Raw genomic sequence first — 15,859 nt, forward strand, 5'->3', positions numbered from 1 at the left:
GCCCCAAAACATCACTGCTCTCGAGAAGATCTGCATAGAGGAATGGGCCCAAATACCAGCTGCTGTGTGAGCAAACCTGGTAAAGACCTATAGTAATCCTTTGACCTCTGTTATTGCCAACAAAGGTTATATTACAAAGTATTGAGTTGAATTTTTGTTATTGACCAAATACTTATTTTCCACCATCATTTACAAATAAATGATTTAAAATTCCTACAATGTGAATTCCTGGCTTTTTTTTTTCACATTCTGTCTCTCACAGTTGAAGTGTACCTATGATGAAAATGACAGACCTCTGTCATCATTTGAAGTGGGAGAACTTGCACAATCGCTGGCTGACTAAATACTTTTTGGCCCCACTGTATACATACAAATGTATATATTTACACATACACACATATATGTGTATATATACATATATATATGTAAATATACATATACACATCAATACATATACATATATGTACACATATACATACATATTATATATATATATATATATATATATATATATATATATATATATATACACATGTGTATAAATGTATATATGTATATACACAGGGAAACCTATATACATATACAAAATAACCCTATCCCCAATATATATATTTTATATATATATATATATATATACATATATATATTCCGAATGTTAAATAAAAAAATATGTACATATATGTATGTGTACATATTTGTTTATTTAATATAAATAAATAATATAATATATGTATATATATATATATATATGTATGTGTGTATATTCCTATACATAAAAAAATGTTTTTTTCCAAAGGTTGCTAAATTAACTCAATTTCAATTCAACTCAATTTCTCGTCCAGTTGTGATTCATGTTCAGAATGTGTGATTGCAGACACAAAATGTGCATGTGCATAAAAAAACGGTTCCTAAAGTAACTGGGATTCAGTTCTCATGAAGTCATTCAAAAGCCCTGATTTGTACATGAAGGTCACGTCTCCACTTCACTGTATGCTTATTCACTCTAACACAACATAACACAACACAACACAACACAACATATATGTAATTGCACTCACAAGCTATAGAAATAACACATGATTCACTCCAACACAACATAACATAACACAACATATATGTAATTGCACTCACAACTGATATAACACATGATTCACTCCAACACAACATCACATATATGTGATTGCACTTTACAACTTAGTCAAAATAATAGAAATAAAACAAGACGACTGCATCCCAGGTCTTTATTTGCATATGTCCATGTGACCTCCATGTGACCTCCATGTGACCTCCATGTGACCTCCATGTGACCTCCATGTGTCATGACAGAGCTACTTCTGCCACTTTTCATCAGCTTGCTAACAAGTCAGGACACTGGAATTGCACCATCCATCCATCCATCCATCCATCCATCCATACATCCATCCATCAGTCCATTCATCCATTTTCTACCACTGTAATTGCACCAAAGAGGGAGGAATAGTTTTTCAGTGTCAGTTTATAGTCCTACTACATACTCGTATAGTGGTACTACACATGTGCATAGTGGTACTACACACATGTATACTGGTACTACACACGTGTATGGTGGTACTACACATGTGCATAGTGGTACTACACACGTGTATAGTGGTACTACACACGTGTATGGTGGTACTACACATGTGCATAGTGGTACTACACACGTGTATAGTGGTACTACACTTATGCATAGTGGTACTACACATGTGCATAGTGGTACTACACTTATGCATAGTGGTACTACACATGTGCATGGTGGTACTACACATGTGCATGGTGGTACTACACATGTGCATAGTGGTACTACACATGTGCATGGTGGTACTACACATGTGCATAGTGGTACTACACACGTGTATAGTGGTACTACACTTATGCATAGTGGTACTACACACGTGCATAGTGGTACTACACTTATGCATAGTGGTACTACACTTATGCATAGTGGTACTACACACGTGTATAGTGGTACTACACTTATGCATAGTGGTACTACACTTATGCATAGTGGTACTACACTTATGCATAGTGGTACTACACTTATGCATAGTGGTACTACACACGTGCATAGTGGTACTACACACGTGTATGGTGGTACTACACACGTGCATAGTGGTACTACACACATGTATGGTGGTACTACACACGTGTATGGAGGTACTACACACGTGCATAGTGGTACTACACACGTGCATAGTGGTACTACACACGTGTATGGTGGTACTACACACGTGCATGATGGTACTACACACGTGTATGGTGGTACTACACACGTGTATGGAGGTACTCCACACGTGCATAGTGGTACTACACACATGTATGGAGGTAGTCCACACATGTATGGTGGTACTACACACATGTATGGTGGTACTACACACGTGTATGGTGGTACTACACACGTGTATGGAGGTACTACACACGTGTATGGTGGTACTACACACGTGTATGGTGGTACTACACACGTGTATGGTGGTACTACACACATGTATGGTGGTACTACACACGTGTATGGTGGTACTACACACGTGTATGGAGGTACTACACACGTGTATGGTGGTACTACACACGTGTATGGAGGTAGTACACACGTGTATGGTGGTACTACACACATGTATGGTGGTACTACACACGTGTATGGTGGTACTACACACGTGTATGGTGGTACTACACACGTGTATGGTGGTACTACACACGTGTATGGTGGTACTACACACGTGTATGGTGGTACTACACACGTGTATGGTGGTACTACACACGTGCATGGTGGTACTACACACGTGCATAGTGGTACTACACACGTGCATGGTGGTACTACACACGTGCATGGTGGTACTACACACGTGTATAGTGGTACTACACACGTGTATGGTGGTACTACACACGTGCATAGTGGTACTACACACGTGCATGGTGGTACTACACACGTGCATGGTGGTACTACACACGTGCATAGTGGTACTACACACGTGCATGGTGGTACTACACACGTGCATGGTGGTACTACACACGTGTATAGTGGTAGTACACACGTGTATGGTGGTACTACACACATGTATGGTGGTAGTCCACACGTGTATGGAGGTAGTCCACACATGTATGGTGGTACTACACACATGTATGGAGGTACTACACACGTATATGGAGGTAGTCCACTATGGCAGGCAGGGGAAGGCAGCTCCAAAGTGGATTCCTTAAGTGTGTCAGTGCAATTCTATATATTCCAACCCCCACTCCAAATAATACTCTAAAAAAGTCACACAGTGTTATATTCACATCATCCATAGTGTCATATTTACAGATGATATGGAAGACTTGCATGATACAGTATGTACATGTGAGGACATCATAAATATGCACTCATTAAAACTCTTATGTGCTCTGTGGGAAATGAGAGCGTGTGACTCATGTCACTCTCTCTGAGATCTCAACAAAAATGGTCTTGTTGAGTTTTAGAAAGACTGATATGTATACCAGTGTGTGTGTGTGTGTGTGTGTGTGTGTGTGTGTGTGTGTGTGTGTGTGTGTGTGTGTGTGAGATCAGGACTCCAGCAACAAGCAGTCCTGGTCGTCAGTGGCAGGCAGCATCAGCTGTTGCTCGTAATACAAACTCTTGGCATAGTTGATTTCTTGGGAGATTTTGACAGCCAGAGATTCAGTCTTCACATGCACCTGAGGGAGAAGCAGACAAGAACACAAGGTCACCTGAGGGAGAAGCAGACAAGAACACAAGGTCACCTGAGGGGGAAGCAGACAAGAACACAAGGTCACCTGAGGGAGAAGCAGACAAGAACACAAGGTCAAGCGGGCCAGACTGCAAGTCAAAGTCCAGAAGAGTCCCATCTGAGTGAGAACCCACTTTAGAGCAGAGCTGCCTGCTGAGGTTTGTAGTGTGTAGGGTGGGTACAGCACCGATACAGTACCAATTCCAGGCACCTGGGAATCAATACTGGTGCTCAACCTTACCAATTTTCAGTGATTTTGTGTTTGCTAATAAATAATGTTTTTAATAATAAAATGTCACTTTTTATTGCAACATGTACAAACCCTGTTTCCATATGAGTTGGGAAATTGTGTTAGATGTAAATATAAACAGAATACAATGATTTGAAAATCCTTTTCAAGCCATATTCAGTTGAATATGCTACAAAGACAACATATTTGATGTTCAAACTCATAAACCTTATTTTTTATTGCAAATAATAATTAACTTAGAATTTCATGGCTGCAACACGTGCCAAAGTAGTTGGGAAAGGGCATGTTCACCACTGTGTTACATCACCTTTTCTATCAACAGCACTCAATAAACTTTTAGGAACTGAGGAAACTAATTGTTGAAGCTTTGAAAGTGGAATTCTTTCCCATTCTTGTTTTATGTAGAGCTTCAGTCCTTCAACAGTCCGGGGTCTCCACTGTCCTATTTTACGCTTCATAATGCAGGTCTGGACTGCAGGCGGGCCAGGAAAGTACTCACACTCTTTTTTTACGAAGCCACGCTGTTGTAACAAGTGCTGAATGTGGCTTGGCATTGTCTTGCTGAAATAAGCAGGGGCGTCCATGAAAAAGACGGCGTTTAGATGGCAGCATATGTTGCTCCAAAAGCTGTATGTACCTTTCAGCATTAATGGTGCCTTCACAGATGTGTAAGTTACCCATGCCTTGGCCACTAATACACCCCCATACCATCACACATGCTGGCTTTTCAACTTTGCGTCGATAACAGTCTGGATGTTTTGCTTCCCCTTTGGTCCGGATGACACAATGTCAAATATTTCCAAAAACGATTTGAAATGTGGACTCGTCAGACCACAGAACACTTTTCCACTTTGCATCAGTCCATCTTAGATGATCTCGGGCCCAGAGAAGCCGGCGGCGTTTCTGGATGTTGTTGATAAATGGCTTTCGCTTTGCATAGTAGAGCTTTAACTTGCACTTACAGATGTAGCGACCAACTGGGCCATCCGATGATCTTCTGGGCGGTCTTTATGACTCTCTGGAGCGCCGTTCTCTCTGCGGCCGTGCAGCTGCTGAAGCACACGCAGATGCAGTAGGTCAGGATGCTCTCAATGGAGCACCGCTAGAAGGACACCAGCAGTTCCTGTGAGAGGTGGTTGTTCCGGAGTATTCTCAGGAAGTGCAGTCTCTGGTGTGCCTTCTTGATGGTAGCCATGGTGTTGGTGCTCCAGGATAGGTCGTCGGCCAGGTGGACTCCCAGGAAGCGGAAGTCGGAGACCCTCTCCACGCTGTCACCGCTGATGATCAGGGGCAGGATGTCCGTTTTATTCCTCCTGAAGTCTATGACCAGCTCCTTGGTCTTGGAGGTGTTCAGGGCCAGGTTGTTGACTTTGCACCAATCCAACAGCTTCTCCACCTCATCCCAATATGCAGCCTGGTCTCCCTCCGAGATGAGCCCCACTACGGTGGTGTCATCCACGAATTTGATGATGGAGTTGCTGGAGCGTGCAGGTGTGCAGTCGTATGTGTAGATGGAGTAGAGGAGGGGGCTCAGCACGCAGCCTTGTGGAGAGCCGGTACTGAGGTGCAGGCTCCATGACATGTGGCGACCCAACTGCACCCTCTGGGGGCGGTTGGATAAGTCCTTAATCCACATGCAGATGGAGTTCGATAGACCCAGGTCTGACAGTTTGGACTCCAGTCTATCAGGAATAATGGTGTTAAATGCCGAACTATAATCCACAAAAAGCAGCCGAACGTAGCTCCGCCCCGTCTCCAGGTGACCCAGGGAGGAGTGTAGGGCTGTGGCGATGTCGACCTCTGTGGACCTGTTGGCTCTGTAGGCAAACTGGTGTGGGTCGAGCTCGGGAGGGAGGACTGAGGTGATATGGGTCCGTACCAGCTTCTTGAAGCACTTCATAGCTAAAGGTGTAAGTGCAAGGTAGTCATTCAGGCAGCTGATGGAGTTCTTCTTCGGCACCGGGATTATTGTGGAAGTCTTCAGGCATGATGGGATGACGGCCTGGGAGAGGGACTGGGTGAAGATCTTAGTAAATACTCCGGCCAGCTGGTCTGCACAGTCCCTCAGTACCTGTCCCGGGACTCCATCTGGGCCCGTAGCCTTCCTGGGGTTCACTGCCCTCAGCGTGCGTCTCACCTCATTCTCCTCCAGTATAAGGGTGCAGCTGCTGTGGGTGTTGGGTGGAACTGTTGTGACGGCTGCAGGTGTTTTTCTCTCCAATCGGGCGAAGAAGCTGTTTAACTCCCCCGCTTGAGAGGCATCGCCGTCAGCCGAAGAATTACAGAGTCTAAAGTTTGTCATGTGTTTTATTCCTTTCCATACCTTCTTTGTGTTGCTGCTCTGCAGGTGGGCTTCCATTTTCCTCCTGTGCTCGGCTTTTGCCTCTCTGGTGTCTCTATGGGTTGTCTCTGGCAGCTCTGTAGAGTTCCTGGTCCTGCGTTTTGAAGGCACTGTCTCTCTCTTTGAGTAAGCCCTGGACTATTTTTGTCATCCAGGGCTTCCTGTTGAGGTAGACTTGTCCACTGTGACAGTGTCTATGCAGTGTTTGATGTACCCCAGGACTGCTTCTGTGTACTGCTCCAAGTCTGGGTTTTCAAAAACTGACCAGTTTGTTGTTCAAAGCAGTCCTGCAGCTGATCCATGGCTCCCGCCGGCCATGTTTGGATCGTTTTGGTTGTGATAGGAGCACTTCTCCTTGTTGGTATGTAAGCTGGTAAAAGGAGCAGGGACATGTGGTCAGACTTGCCTAATTGGGAAAGTTGCTTGGCTCTATATCCATGTTTTTTGTTGGAATAGACTTTGTCCAGTGTGTTAGCTCCCCTCGTAGCACACTTCAATCAATGCCAATCAATGTTTATTTATATAGCCCCAAATCACAAATGTCTCAAAGGACTGCACAAATCATTACGACTACAACATCCTCGGAAGAACCCACAAAAGGGCAAGGAAAACTCACACCCAGTGGGCAGGGAGAATTCACATTCAGTGGGACGCCAGTGACAATGCTGACTATGAGAAACCTTGGAGAGGACCTCAGATGTGGGCAACCTCCCCCCTCTAGGGGACCGAAAGCAATGGATGTCGAGCGGGTCTAACATGATACTGTGAAAGTTCAATCCATAGTGGCTCCAAGACAGCAGTGAGAGTCCCGTCCACAGGAAACCATCTCAAGCGGATCAGCAGCGTAGAGATGTCCCCAACCGATACAGGCGAGCGGTCCATCCTGGGTCCCGACGAGCGGTCCATCCTGGGTCTCGACTCTGGACAGTCAGTACTTCATCCATGGTCATCGGACCGGACCCCCTCCACAAGGGAGGGGGGGACATAGGAGAAAGAAAAGAAGCGGCAGATCAACTGGTCTAAAAAGGAGGTCTATTTAAAGGCTAGAGTATACAGATGAGTTTTAAGATGAGACTTAAATGCTTCACATGCTGGTGAAGTTTGGGAAGCACCTTTTTCAGGTCGACATGATTTAAGTCCCCCGCTATGATGTGGACTGCCTCGGGAAATTTGTTCTGTTATGCACTGATTGTATTGTGCAGCAGAGCTAGCGGCGTGCTAGCGTTAGCATCAGGAGGTATATACACGTTTGTGATCAGAACAGCAGGGTGCTCCCTGGCTAGATGGAAGGGTCGACATTTAACTGTAATATATTCCAGATCTTGGGAACAGTGGCTGTTAACTACCTTTGAATCTGAAGTCCAGTTGCTGTTTAGGAAGGTTAGCAATCCACCCCCACGCCGCTTGCCGGTAGACTCTGTGTTTCTGTCCTGTCTGTGTGCTGTGTGACCGGTTAGCTCCATGCTAGCGTCTGGGATTGAGGACGTTAGCCAGGTTTCCGTAAACAATAGGGCGCAGCTGTCCATCACAGTGTTTTGTGCTACACGCAGCCTCACCTCGTCCATCTTGTCCTCTTCGCCACGAGGAGCGAGCAATCTCGCATTAGCCAGGAATAGACTGGGTATCGCTGGTTCATTTTTAGTCTGGCTAACACGTTGCCCTTTCGGCCACGGCGTCTTCGTCTTCGCCTCCGCCTTGCCGGGCACGCTAGCCATGGAGCTCCAGGGCTACGTGCTAGCTCCTCTTGGACATCTTGTCTTTTGGAGTCTACCCAGTCCAAGAAGTGAGATGGCACTTGTCGAAGGCGGACGCTTTCCTCTCTCCCTTTTCTCTGCTTCTGTGTTCTGTCTTGTCTTAACTTTCTTCTAGCCTCCTTTTGCACTGCTCTCCCAAATCCAAACAAGAGAATTGATCAACTGGCCTTTCAACCAAAAAAAGACAAGATCTGGGCTTGGAGGTGGAGGACGTAGAAGATACTATCTACCTACTAGGAATCATCATCATCTGCTGACTGCAGAAAGTCCTGCTCTGGTGTGTCAAGACCTTGGAAAACGCTGGTCATCGTTACCCTAAAACTGCCACCAATGACTGAAGGATTCAGGCAGAACTCTGGGCATTTGTGATTTAGGACTAAATCTGGACAACATCTTGGAGACACCGTCTGCTGTGCATAGCAAAGTATGATGAATTTGAGAAACAGATGTCTGGTCTCTAACTAAATAGAAGTTTAGTCTGGGACTTGTTTTTTCTCCTCTTCTTCTTCCCAGATTGACCACTTTCCCACCTTTTACGTTCCTGTTTGGTTACCCCGTACAATGTAAGTCTGCGCTTAAAATGTCATTACCTTGTACTCTTGAAGTGCAACAATAAAGGATAAAGTGCTATCCTACTTTATTCCCCCGTAGTGTATAGGTCATGGTATGTTGGCTAGTCAGCTCAGTCTTTGCTATATCGAGTCTTGGGTTGCGCCAGAAATTACTGTAAGTAACGTTTTCAAAACCCCATTGAAACCTGCATCTTAACTGTAGTTCCCGTGAAGACATCTGAAGGTGTGGAAGAAGTCATGTACAATTGCTAATGCTAATCAGTAGCATGTCAAGTGGGCTCAAAAGGACACGTGGTTTGGCAATGCATTGTGGGGCCGCGGTGGCCATTTTGATGGCCAGAACAATGCTGTACTGTGCCCGCAGTGACGTGAGACAGCAACCAGACTGGATTCAAATGGATCGTACAAAAAAAACCAAGGACTGTAGCGAGACAAACTGGAACCTATTCCAGAGGCTCGCTACCTTGGAAAAAAAGGTACAAATTGGTGGAAGTGATCCAGATTTGAGTAAGCCGCCGCCATTGTCCAAGACCAACTTGTCTCCTAAAGCCACTTTTTAAACAGGCGGAAAAATTCAGAAAGCAAAGTCCGCTAAGGCTCATTTTGCTGCGTTCAAATTGCACGGACTCTACAAGTTTTCCGGGGTACACAGCCTTATTTCATCCTCAGCTTTCCCTGGGGCAAAAACAAGCCCACTTGTCAGGCTTGCCCATGACAGTTTGGTTGTGTTTTAGTTTTTCCTCTGTGTGTGTCGTATTTCCTGTCTTTAGTTCCTGTCAGCACTCTTATTTAGTTTTTTGTTTCCTGTTTGTCTCCCTGAGAGCTGTGTCACCTCAGCTGAGGCTGATTGGCACCTGGCCACACCTGGTGTCAATCAGCCAGACACTATTTGAGCCTGTTTTGTCCTCCAGTCAGATGCTGGATTGTTGTCGTGTCATGTGGTGTTGTGTTGATGTCACTACTACCTGTCTTGTCGCTTGTAGCTTTGTCTACTTCTGTTCACTCTGTTCAGGCCATAGTTCTGTCGTGTCACAGTAAGTGTTTTTGTTCTTAGCCAAGTTTGTTATCCGCCTCGTGCGCGCCTTTTGTTTGTACCCTTTTGTTCCGTTTTGTCTTAGTGTTAAATTAAATTATGTTTTCTTCCGCAATGCCTGCCTCCTTCTCTGCATCTTGGGGTTCGTCACAAACTAACTCTGACACCATTATTACTTTGAAATACTTTGATAACTGCGCTACTTCTCCGAAAATAATACGCTTTCATTTTGGTGCTTATCCATGACTAAAAGTCAACAGACAACATCAAAAATACTGTATGTTGTGTGTAACCCCAGCTAGCTTGGTTAATGCTAACAGTCTACTAAATGCTAGCTGTGCAACTTGATAAAACCTGCTTTGATTCAAACTTAGCAGTGTGAAAACGCCATGAACAAACCAACAAGAACCAGGTGATGGCGTTAAAAGTGATTTTCGATCGTCTCGCAGCTGCTAACCAGGTTATATTATGTCTCTTTACTAGCCCGACTTCCTTGGCTTTGCTGTCTTTTTTTTTGATTGATTGATACTTTTATTAGTAGACTACACAGTACAGTACATATTCCGTACAATTGACCACTAAATGGTAACACCCCAATAAGTTTTTCAACTTCATCAATTCATGGTACAAATATATACTATCGACATAATACAGTCATCACACAAGTTAATCATCATAGTATATACATTGAATTATTGACATTATTTACAATCCGGGGGGTGGGATGAGGAGCTTTGGTTGATATCAGTACTTCAGTCATCAACAATTGCATCAACAGAGAAATGTGGACATTGAAACAGTGTAGGTGTGACTTAGTAGGATATGTACAGCCAGCAGAGAACATAGTGAGTTCACATAGCATAAGAACAAGTATATACATTAGAAGTACATTTGAGTTGTTTATAATCCGGGGAGATGGGATGTGAATGGAGGAGGGTATTAGTAAAGTGTTGAAGTTGTCTGGAGGTGTTGTTTTAGAGCGCTTTTGTCACGCTGGAAATGACCAAAATCTTACCAAATCCTTATTTGTCTCTAGTGATCATGACAACAATTGCAACATTTACAAAAACACTTTAGGACCAATGTCTTGGAAATATATATCACTCGTGAATCAACACAGTAGTTAATACTATGATCCATGTTAATTACAAACTAAATGTGGGATATCAATAATAATTAGAGATAATATCGGCCAATAAATGCTTTAAAATGTGATATCGGAAATCATCAGTATCAGTTTCAAAAAGTAAAATTAATTACTTTTTAGAAGGCCGTTGTACGGAGCAGTTATACTGTACTAATGTTTTTAAATGTTGTAAAAATGAGTAGAATACGGCTGTATTGGATCCACTATGGATTGAACTTCCACAGTATCATGTTAGACTTGATCCACATCCATTGCTTTCGGTCCCCTAGAGGGGGGAGGGGGTTGCCCACATATGTGGTCCTCTCCAAGGTTCTCATAGTCATCATTGTCATCGACGTCCCACTGGGTGTGAATTTTCCTTGCCCTTATGTGGGCCTACCGAGGATGTCCTAGTGGTTTGTGCAGCCCTTTGAGACACTAGTGATTTAGGGCTATATAAGTAAACATTGATTGATTGATTGATTGATTGATATTACATTTCAACATTTCTGTCAACAAAGATTTGTGTCAGCCGGCAACACAGTCATTTTGATAGTAGGCTAATACAACTAATATAGACACTTACATCATGTGTTGCCTTCATTATAACACTTATATAAGACTTTTAAAGTCATTTTGATAGTAGGCTAATATAGCTAATATGGACACTTACATCATGTGTTGCCTTCATTATAACACTTATATATGACTTTTAAAGTCATTTTGATAGTAGGCTAATATAGCTAATATAGACACTTACGTCATGTGTTGTCTTCATTATAACACTTATATAAGACTTTTAAAGTCATTTTGATAGTAGGCTAATATAACTAATATAGACACTTACATCATGTGTTGTCTTCATTATAACACTTATATAAGACTTTTAAAGTCATTTTAGATAGTAGGCTAATATAACTAATATAGACGCTTACATCATGTGTTGTCTTCATTATAACACTTATATAAGACTTTTAAAGTCAGTTTGATAGTAGGCTAATATAACTAATATAGACACTTACATCATGTGTTGTCTTCATTATAACACTTATATAAGACTTTTAAAGTCATTTTGATAGTAGGCTAATATAACTAATACAGACACTTACATCATGTGTTGTCTTCATTATAACACTTATATAAGACTTTTAAAGTCATTTTAGATAGTAGGCTAATATAACTAATATAGACGCTTACATCATGTGTTGTCTTCATTATAACACTTATATAAGACTTTTAAAGTCATTTTGATAGTAGGCTAATATAACTAATATAGACACTTACATCATGTGTTGTCTTCATTATAACACTTATATAAGACTTTTAAAGTCATTTTGATAGTAGGCTAATATAACTAATATAGACACTTACGTCATGTGTTGTCTTCATTATAACACTTATATAAGACTTTTAAAGTCATATTGATAGTAGGTTAATATAAACACTTACGTCATGTGTTGCCTTCTTTATAAGATTTATAAAGTAATTTTGATAGTAGGCTAACGTAGCCAATATAGACACTTACATCATGTGTTGTCTTCATTATAACACTTAAATAAGACTTTTAAAGTCATTTTGATAGTAGGCTAATATAACTAATATAGACACTTACATCATGTGTTGTCTTCATTATAACACTTATATAAGACTTTTAAAGTCATTTTGATAGTAGGCTAATATAACTAATATAGACACTTACATCATGTGTTGTCTTCATTATAACACTTATATAAGACTTTTAAAGTCATTTTGATAGTAGGCTAATATAACTAATATAGACACTTACATCATGTGTTGTCTTCATTATAACACTTATATAAGACTTTTAAAGTCATTTTGATAGTAGGCTAATATAACTAATATAGACACTTACATCATGTGTTGCCTTCATTATAACACTTATATAAGACTTTCAAAGTCATTTTGATAGTAGGCTAATATAACTAACATAGACACTTACATCATGTGTTGTCTTCATTATAACACTTATATAAGACTTTTAAAGTCATTTTGATAGTAGGCTAATATAGACACTTACATCATGTGTTGCCTTCATTATAACACTTATATAAGACTTTCAAAGTCATTTTGATAGTAGGCTAATATAACTAACATAGACACTTACATCATGTGTTGTCTTCATTATAACACTTATATAAGACTTTTAAAGTCATTTTGATAGTAGGCTAATATAACTAATATAGACACTTACATCATGTGTTGCCTTCATTATAACACTTATATAAGACTTTCAAAGTCATTTTGATAGTAGGCTAATATAACTAATATAGACACTTACATCATGTGTTGTCTTCATTATAACACTTATATAAGACTTTTAAAGTCATTTTGATAATAGGCTAATATAACTAATATAGACACTTACATCATGTGTTGTCTTCATTATAACACTTATATAAGACTTTCAAAGTCATTTTGATAGTAGGCTAATATAACTAATATAGACACTTACATCATGTGTTGTCTTCATTATAACACTTATATAAGACTTTTAAAGTCATTTTGATAGTAGGCTAATATAACTAATATAGACACTTACATCATGTGTTGTCTTCATTATAACACTTATAATCATTTATCCATTTTCCACCGCTTATTCCCTTTTGGGGTGGCGTGGGGCGCTGGCACCTATCTCAGCTACAATTGGGAGGAAGGCGGCGTACACCCTGGACAAGTCACCACCTCATCGCAGGGCCAACACAGACAACATTCACACTCATATAAGACTTTTAAAGTCATTTTGATAGTAGGCTAATATAACTATATAACAATGTTTTGCAGCTTCAGACAGGTTTTTTGTTGTATATTTGGTCCAATATGTCTCTTTCACGATTTGGGTTGCCGACCCTGAGGTGCTGTAGTTCGGCTGAGTCTACTCCCAGTGCTGCTGGAGAGACCAGCAGGTGGCCCAAGTGTGAAGGGCCGGCAACTAGGTGTGACATAACACAACTCAGGTACTGTAACATGGCACCCTCTCTTTTTGCAGGACTGGCGGGATTACGGTCGGTGACAAAGAAGTAGTGGTACCCATCCCTAGTAATATGTAGTAAGTACAGTTAGTGCTGTGTATCCTAGTACTACTCATCCCTAGTAATATGTAGTTAGTGCTGTGTATCCTAGTAATACTCATCCCTAGTAATATGTAGTTAGTGCTGTGTATCCTAGTAATACTCATCACTAGTAATATGTAGTTAGTGCTGTGTATCCTAGTAATACTCATCACTAGTAATATGTAGTTAGTGCTGTGTATCCTAGTAATACTCATCCCTAGTAATATGTAGTTAGTGCTGTGTATCCTAGTAATACTCATCCTTAGTAATATGTAGTTAGTGTTGTGTATCCTAGTAATACTCATCCCTAGTAATATGTAGTTAGTGCTGTGTATCCTAGTAATACTCATCCCTAGTAATATGTAGTTAGTGCTGTGTATCCTAGTAATACTCATCCTTAGTAATATGTAGTTAGTGCTGTGTATCCTAGTAATACTCATCACTAGTAATATGTAGTTAGTGCTGTGTATCCTAGTAATACTCATCCCTAGTAATATGTAGTTAGTGCTGTGTATCCTAGTAATACTCATCACTAGTAATATGTAGTTAGTGCTGTGTATCCTAGTAATACTCATCCCTAGTAATATGTAGTTAGTGCTGTGTATCCTAGTAATACTCATCCTTAGTAATATGTAGTTAGTGTTGTGTATCCTAGTAATACTCATCCCTAGTAATATGTAGTTAGTGCTGTGTATCCTAGTAATACTCATCCCTAGTAATATGTAGTTAGTGCTGTGTATCCTAGTAATACTCATCACTAGTAATATGTAGTTAGTGCTGTGTATCCTAGTAATACTCATCACTAGTAATATGTAGTTAGTGCTGTGTATCCTAGTAATACTCATCCCTAGTAATATGTAGTTAGTGCTGTGTATCCTAGTAATACTCATCCTTAGTAATATGTAGTTAGTGTTGTGTATCCTAGTAATACTCATCCCTAGTAATATGTAGTTAGTGCTGTGTATCCTAGTAATACTCATCCCTAGTAATATGTAGTTAGTGCTGTGTATCCTAGTACTACTCATCCCTAGTAATATGTAGTTAGTGCTGTGTATCCTAGTAATACTCATCCCTAGTAATATGTAGTTAGTGCTGTGTATCCTAGTAATACTCATCACTAGTAATATGTAGTTAGTGCTGTGTATCCTAGTAATACTCATCCCTAGTAATATGTAGTTAGTGCAGTGTATCCTAGTAATACTCATCCCTAGTAATATGTAGTTAGTGCTGTGTATCCTAGTAATACTCATCACTAGTAATATGTAGTTAGTGCTGTGTATCCTAGTAATATGTAGTTAGTGCTGTGTATCCTAGTAATACTCATCCCTAGTAATATGTAGTTAGTGCTATGTATCCTAGTAATACTCATCCCTAGTAATATGTAGTTAGTGCTGTGTATCCTAGTAATACTCATCCCTAGTAATATGTAGTTAGTGCTGTGTATCCTAGTAATACTCATCCCTAGTAATATGTAGTTAGTGCTGTGTATCCTAGTAATACTCATCACTAGTAATATGTAGTTAGTGCTGTGTATCCTAGTAATACTCATCACTAGTAATATGTAGTTAGTGCTGTGTATCCTAGTAATACTCATCCCTAGTAATATGTAGTTAGTGCTGTGTATCCTAGTAATACTCATCCCTAGTAATATGTAGTTAGTGCTGTGTATCCTAGTAATACTCATCACTAGTAATATGTAGTTAGTGCTGTGTATCCTAGTAATATGTAGTTAGTGCTGTGTATCCTAGTAATACTCATCCCTAGTAATATGTAGTTAGTGCTATGTATCCTAGTAATACTCATCCCTAGTAATATGTAGTTAGTGCTGTGTATCCTAGTAATACTCATCCCTAGTAATATGTAGTTAGTGCTGTGTATCCTAGTAATACTCATCCCTAGTAATATGTAGTTAGTGCTGTGTATCCTAGTAATACTCATCCCTAGTAATATGTAGTTAGTGCTGTGTATCCTA

General features: G+C 40.6%; 1 protein-coding gene across 6 annotated transcripts in view; it reads right to left on the bottom strand.

The window, feature by feature from the left end:
• Window positions 1-1,227: 1,227 nt before the first annotated feature.
• vps13d (vacuolar protein sorting 13 homolog D) overlaps window positions 1,228-15,859 on the bottom strand; it is a 181,537-nt gene continuing 166,905 nt past the window's right edge. For all 6 annotated transcript variants that reach the window (XM_061902435.1, XM_061902439.1, XM_061902437.1 and 3 more), the window contains one exon: window positions 1,228-3,687. In XM_061902435.1, coding sequence (XP_061758419.1) covers window positions 3,556-3,687 — 132 coding nt within the window. In that variant the 3' untranslated portion in view covers window positions 1,228-3,555. The remainder of the gene's footprint in view (window positions 3,688-15,859) is intronic.

This window comes from Nerophis ophidion, linkage group LG06, assembly GCF_033978795.1.
Source record: "Nerophis ophidion isolate RoL-2023_Sa linkage group LG06, RoL_Noph_v1.0, whole genome shotgun sequence".
Classification (NCBI taxonomy): domain Eukaryota; kingdom Metazoa; phylum Chordata; class Actinopteri; order Syngnathiformes; family Syngnathidae; genus Nerophis; species Nerophis ophidion.